The 7,264-nt window shown below is 37.3% G+C and overlaps 1 protein-coding gene across 1 annotated transcript in view; it reads left to right on the top strand.

The window, feature by feature from the left end:
• LOC108358589 (uncharacterized) overlaps positions 1–4,154 on the top strand; it is a 106,122-nt gene extending 101,968 nt beyond the window's left edge. Inside the window, exon 2 of the mRNA XM_017609994.1 lies at positions 1,415–4,154. Within this exon, the coding sequence (XP_017465483.1) occupies positions 1,415–3,694 (2,280 nt within the window). The 3' untranslated portion in view covers positions 3,695–4,154. The remainder of the gene's footprint in view (positions 1–1,414) is intronic.
• The last annotated feature ends 3,110 nt before the right edge of the window (positions 4,155–7,264 follow it).

Here is a 7,264-nt window from a genome sequence, read left to right as displayed (position 1 = left end):
AAATATCGATAACAAAATCGATAAATATCGATAACAAAATCGATAAATATCGATAACCAAATCGTTAAATATCGATAACAAAATCGGATAAATATCGATAACAAAATTCATAAATACGGCTAACAAAGTCGATAAATTCGATAACAAAATCGATAATTATCGATAAGAAAATCGATATTATTTTATCGATAAGTCTCGAGAATCCCGAGAACCTCTAAGATCCCAAAATAGTTCCCAGATTGAGTCTCTGTGTCTCTCTCTATATCCTTTCTTCTTTAATTACCTCTATTTCAATCTTTCTTCCCCTATCTTCATCTTTGCTTTTATCGGTATCCTCATCATCCTCTTTGTCTTTACTTTTATGTGCATAATTTTTTTCAGCTACATATTCCCCTTCACATTTTCCCTTATATATATAAGTAAAGTGTTTAAATTTACATTGGTCTTCATTTTTGCCTTTATCTTTACGCATCTTTGTTATTGTTTTTTTTTTACCTTTGCCTTTATCCTTTTCTTCATTTACATATGTACGTAGTCACCTTTACTTTCATTCTTGTATAGGTCTTTTTCTAAGTGTTATTCTTTAACCTTTTATTAGCAAATTTTTGCTAAATTAATACCATATGCATACACACAAGAAGCACTTGTTTCAGCTCCAACCGTTCTGTTGCACCACTTCCGTTGCACCATTTCCGTTGCATTATTTCCGTTGCATACACACAAGAAGCACTTGTTTCAGCCCCAACCATTTCTGTTGCACCATTTCCGTTGCATCACTTCCGTTGCATCATTTCCGTTGCAACATTTCCGTGTGCAATTTCCGCTGAATTTGCCAATTTACTCCCAACCAACCAACCGCCGCTAAAGAAGTTTCACTTCAAAAAGGCGTCTAATGACAAAACGATGAGAATTAGTGACCAATCGGTTGCATATAGTTTTTTCACAAATGCTTGAATAGGGTGCCAGCACATCAAATTGTCAACCCATAATTGGAACATTCGATAAATAGAGGCCGGTTAATGACCAAACGATGAAAAGTAGTAACAAAACCGGACCAATCGTTTGCATATAGTTTTTCCCCCAAATGTTTGGATGGGGTGTTAGCTAGACGGAGCCGAGGTGACCACGATTAGAAAACACTTTTTATGTTTTATTTGTTGACGTTGGTCGGAAAGTGGGCTCGAACCCTAGCCGAATATTAGCAATCGGAAATTTTTCAAACAAGAACCAATCTGAAAAAAGATGAGTACATTTGGCATTAAAAAAAAACTCTAGAAAAATTAATACCGTTCTTGCTTTTTTTTGGCTGTCGACCAGTGTTATTGAAGATTATCTTTCAACTCTTATATATATTTCATTGCCATACATATTTTAATACATTTTTCTTTTCATGCTTGTCATATACCACATACAGGATCTAATATTGGAGAAGAAATCCCTAGTCAAAGAAACCAATCGGTTGAAAACTTTAAACTGCCATCTTGAATATCGACTGAATGAGCAAGAAAAGCGCCTAGGTGCCGTTAGTGTAGAGTTAACAAAAACTTGGCATTTGGTTGGAAAAATGCAGCGTCAACATCGCCAATTGCACACACAAGAACAAATATTGCGTTATCAACTACAGCAGAAGCGACGCTTACTCAGCGAACTCAAAGACGAGCTGGAGTATTGTCGACGAAAATGGGCAGCAGCACGTGCGAAAAACGACGAGAGTCAAGAGCAGTGCAATGATTTACGACGTGAATTTGCATTACGAAAATTGGAGCATGCCAATAATTCAGCTGAGAGTGGCTACAGTGACTCAGGACAGGCTTCTGACGATGAAATGGCTGCAGCAGCGGCTGAGAATGTAAAATCCGGAATTAAGACAACTGCTTACGATGGCAGTGGCGGCTGTGTAAGGCGAGTTGGAGGTGCGGCTGCAGTCTGTAGGCGCAAACGGTTGAGGGAAATGTTCGAACATACACGCAAGGTAAAGCGCATGCAAAGCACCTCGCCCGGACGTGCTGACAATGACACTTCTGAGATAGTGTTACGTTGGAATAGTGCCCCACCGAGTTGCGGTTGGCGGGATGATGGTGGTTGCAATGATGCTGCTGCTAACTTTTATGACAATGAAGGTGGTGATAATGGAGCGAATGGGTACGCTGGCGCGGCTCCTGGGGCAGCAGATATGGTTCTTATTACTGCTTCTAATCGTGGTGCTATACCTAAAGGTGGTGCTGTTTACAATGTACACCAGAGTAGAAGAGAACCTTTGAGAGAAGTGCCAACTACTGGCGTGATCGGTTCGGATAACTCGCGAGCTGAACGCATACATAGACTGGAAGAGCAATGTAAATCGTTGATGCAACGAGTACTCGAAACTTCCGACAATCGCCAGTGCTTGGAGGTTCAATTGCGTAGCTTTGAGGATGAAATCGCGCCAGTACAATATGCTGTGCCGCTAAATATTTGTATAACAAATAAGCGTGTTGATCGCATGACTCGTGCCAATTCAGTACCTGTTACAGGTACACTTACGCCACGCGAGGAGGAGTATACACGCAAAAGATCGGAGCGGTTAGAACGGTTAGAAGAAGAGAGCCGTCAGTTGCTGTCACGCATCAAACGCACGAGCGACCGAGATTATTATTTGCGGTGTTCCTTGGACCGTTTGCGTCGTGCACCAAGTCGAGAGAGTAGCTTTGAGAATAAGACTGAAGAGAAGTCTAGTAAAACTACAGAATTTGTACTCAAAAAATCTTTACGACAGATTGAGCAAATCGAAGGGAAACAATCTGTAATTGGGAGCACCTACACAGTGGGAGAACTAGAAGGTGATGCTAAGCCAAACCCATTGACAGCTAATGAAGAGACATATACGGCGCACCGATCTGCACGTCTAGAGCGTCTGGAGAACGAGAGTAGAGAGCTATTAGGCCGACTTTCATGCAACAATGAGCGGGGCCACCAACTTGGCAATAAATTGGAAGCGTTACATGACCAAATGGGTAAAGCAGAAGCAGCCTGCTTAACTTGGCAGTCTGAAAACATGTCAACAGCTTCCGTTCCATTTGTCAACATTGAGAAACGCCTGAAAAATATTGAAAAAATATCTTCAAATCGTATGGAACGTCTGCGCATTCTTGAAGAAGAAGGTAAAGATTTGTTAAACCGATTGGCAGGCACCTCCGCGCGCGGCTCTGAAATGATAAATCGTATAGCTGGTCGTGAGAAACATCGCCAAGCAACGTCCGCGAGTATCTCTACAGATGGTAGTGGTGATGATGACACCAACAGCGCGTATGGAATGGACGAAAATTCAGTAGCGTCGCTTTTGCCAGCACTCAACACTGCCGCAGGCTCCACTATTATGTCTGAATTGACAGATCGCGTGATGACTACGGAAATACCAAGTCAAACCACTGCACAAGGCGCTATACCAAAGCAAACTCATGTGAAGTCTGCCGGACTAATACTGAATGCTGCACTTCGAGCCAAGGCTGTTAAAAATAAAGAAACGAAACAGAACCCTACGTCAGCCGGCGAGAGTTTGGAGGATATGGTAAGACGACTTCGGGAAATGCCTTTCCCGGAGAAACAAAATATTGTGACAAAAACTGAAACGAAAGAAGAGGAGCACGCAAAAGATGAAGAACAACGAAAATTAATGATTGATGAAGAGCAAAGTAAACGCGATTCAAGAGAGTGAACATTTATATTTATAGGTATTTTACACACATTTATAAATACTTCTTCATTTTGTGAAATTTTTACCTAATACGCGTATGTATACATGTACATATGTATTTATAGATACTAATTGTATACAATTTATGATATGTAAAACGTTCGTAACGGTTTGGCTAAAAAATACTGAACAATCGGTTAATTAATTAATTAATTATTTTTTTTAACAATACAGATGTGAAAAAGAATATGCATACTAGTTTTTAAAAATTTTTGGAAAAATAAAAAGATTTTGTTCGTCTTCAACCACAGCGCATAGCGACTCAAAAATTCTGAATATCAGTGCCTATTAAACAGGGGATAACATATGTAAGTAAAAAAATACATCGATGTTTTAAAACAAAAACCATTTCTTGCTCTATGCTGAATGTCGTCATCGTAATCATCGACGATCGTCAGCGCATTAGTAAAATGGCTCACGATGGCCGTATCGTTATAGCGATTCTACAATAGCGCAGTGGCAGTGGCAGCGGCAGTTTTTCGAACTGTTACTGCGTGTTAAAAATTGTCACTGCCACTGCCACTGCGCTATTGTAGAATCGCTATTACTTTTACTGACGATGACGATATTCAGCATAGGGCCGATTTACTTTTAAAAGTGTTATTGAGCTTTACTTTGGAAAAATCAACAAAGTCTAAAAGCCTGATTATGGCACCTTAACTTAACTTAACGGAACGTAAAACTTAGAGAATCAAAATGAAACAGCTTTCGACGTGGCTTTAAGTTACGTTAAGTTTCGACTGTTCAATTATAAGCAACATCCATTTAACGAAATTTTTAAGTGAGAGCCGTAAGTTACGTTAAGTTGCCATAATCAGACCATAAGCCAAGAATGATAGAATACAAGATTGCGCCGATCAGAGAGGATTTTTGAGATTCTGTCAAATTCGTTAAGAGAGGAATAGCTGTCCGAGATCGCGCAACCTTTGTATTCTCTCAATCGTGACCATAAGCGGTAGAGGCAGTGCTGCCGCTGTCACTTCAATTGCAGTTTTTCACTTCACCTTGGAAGCACAGTATATACAGTAGTTAACCTTTTCGCAGTTTTTCACTATTTGGTCCCCGAGGGTACTTTTGGGTTGCGCGCACGACAACACTTACTTTGGGGTATTTCGCCTCATGATTATTTATAAATGTTCTTTTCGAGGATAAAATACACATAATTATGTGTTATTTATGAACAAAATGTTGGTTAAGAATAATATTCATCTTTAATATATGCTGATATTTAACGAATTAAGATTTATCTCCACAATAAATGAAAATTTCTTTGAAATATATTATTTATTTAACCAAATCAACAATCTTTTGCTAAAATTCTTGGTAAGTAGTAAGTTTGGCAATGTAACTTTTCACAAAAAGCTACTAAAAAGACGTCTAATAAATCTCTGATCTAGCATCAGTTATTTGGAAGAAGTCATTTTGGTTTTCATTTTCACATATATAGTAGTAAAGCCCACAGAAATGAATGGGTGGATAAAGTTTCATAATTATTTAGTAAATATTTGACGAAAATAACAATTATGTTTTAGTTTTCATACGTTTTCAATTTTACAGCAAAAATTAAACATTAAGTGAATCTCGTGATGACGCTGCTGATGTGTATCTGGTGATGACTTTGTTGCTGTGAATCGATAATCGATTGATTATCTTTTAGTGTTTGTATCATCAGTGAACTGTAATTTTTTAATTTCTTTTCTCAACGTTTGAGAAATTGTGATTTTAAAGATATTCCAGGAACGAATTTTCACAGAAACACAATAAATTATAAATTAATAAAGGTTAAATATTACTTTTATTGTGATACAAAAATAATCGATTAACCCAGATATGGGCAGCGCATTTCGCGGGCTAGGCCAGGGGAAAATCATGGGCAAACATGAAGGGGGCAAGGAATCTTACTAATACACGTATACCAATGAGAGCCACTGCACACGCATTCTGGAGTAAAAGGGCCCACTCCCCCAAACGTACGCCACATACACTCCTCGTCATTTGAATAGCTCAACTTTTTAATCCTTAATATTTACATTTTTATTTTGTTTATTTAATATTCATTTCATCCGATTTTAAAACTTTATACAGAGTTAAAAAAATGTCAACAAAGGGATACAATAAAGTGCAAGTTTCAAGTGTCTGTAAAATAGCGGTGATTTTTTAAATTTTTTTTTGTGATGGTGCTGCGCATTTTCTCTCGTACAAAGTATGCTCGACAAAATTTGTATATGGAATAAAGTGCGCAGCACCGTCAATAAAAAACAAATAAAAAATTAGGGCTATTTTACAGTCACTTGAAGCTTGCACTTTATTACATTATAATTGAGTGGGCTACATAACTGCATATCCGAAATTTTTCTAAAAATATTACTAACTTATACACTGCAGGCCATTAGGATGGCACACTCCCATGTTGACCTTTTTAAAGAACTGTTTCCAGTTCTCAAGAAAACGCAAAAATCACATAAAATGCTGCCCAAGGAAAGAAATTCTTTTAAGTTTTAATTTGTAAAAAATTTTAAAATTGCATTTACCCGTAGAATATGCTATGTTTTTACAAAAAATGTATATTAAATAAACAAAAGGAAAACTGTTAATACTAAGAATTGAAAGGGTGTGCAATTCAAATGACGAGGAGTTTATATGAGCAGATGTGATCACTACCACAAGTACATGCGAGCTGAAAGTTTGATTGTGTTAGTGTGCCAATTACGTTTGAATGATTTTGAGTTCACTTTGTTACGCTGTGGCATCAGTGATGAAATTAATGGTACAATTGTACTTTTTTGTTAAAATTTTTTCAAAATACAGCATTACGACAAATTATGTAGAAATACGACTTGTGGATAAAAATGCAGTCATCTTTTTCCTACTTTATACAGGTAAATGCGAGGTGTTTATTAAAAACGAAAGACTTTTTAAAATCATCAAAAAGTTGTTGCTATAATATAAGCAACTGTTTCTTTGTGTTACTCGCACTTAATAAACATACTTGTATGGTTTTGTTGATTAACTTGAATTATTGATTGTAATGGAAACTTAGGGTTTTCATGGCCTTTCTAAACTATGCATATGTATAAGTACATATAACGTTACGCATCCAAGTCCACGGACGAAATTTTTCCAGATTTTTGGTGCAGTAAAAACTGGCCCAACCAATAAAAAGGTATTTAATATTAACGAGTAAGGCTTAATATTTCCGGAAAGTCACAAAGTTTTTTTTATACAAAAACACTAAAAATAAGATAATAACCAATGCCTATTTATTGCTTCAGGGGTTTCAATGATTTCCTTGATTTTATATTTTCGTGAAATTAGACTTTTAGAAAAACAAGTAAGAAAGTCTAAGTTCGGCTGGAGCCGAACATTAAATACCCGGCGCAAGTATTAAATATATGTTTTTTCACCTTTCCGAAACCTACCGCTAGATGGTAAGCCGCGTGGGGCACCGAAATTGCGCATATGGAAACTGTGCATTTAGACATTATTTCGGTTTCAACCGAAACTGTGCATGTATGCTTTATTTCGGTTTTT

This window comes from Rhagoletis zephyria, unplaced genomic scaffold (assembly GCF_001687245.7).
Source record: "Rhagoletis zephyria isolate East Lansing unplaced genomic scaffold, Rhagoletis_zephyria_1.1 Rzeph_scaffold_00271, whole genome shotgun sequence".
Lineage (NCBI taxonomy): Eukaryota > Metazoa > Arthropoda > Insecta > Diptera > Tephritidae > Rhagoletis > Rhagoletis zephyria.
This window is presented reverse-complemented; position numbering and strand designations above follow the sequence as displayed.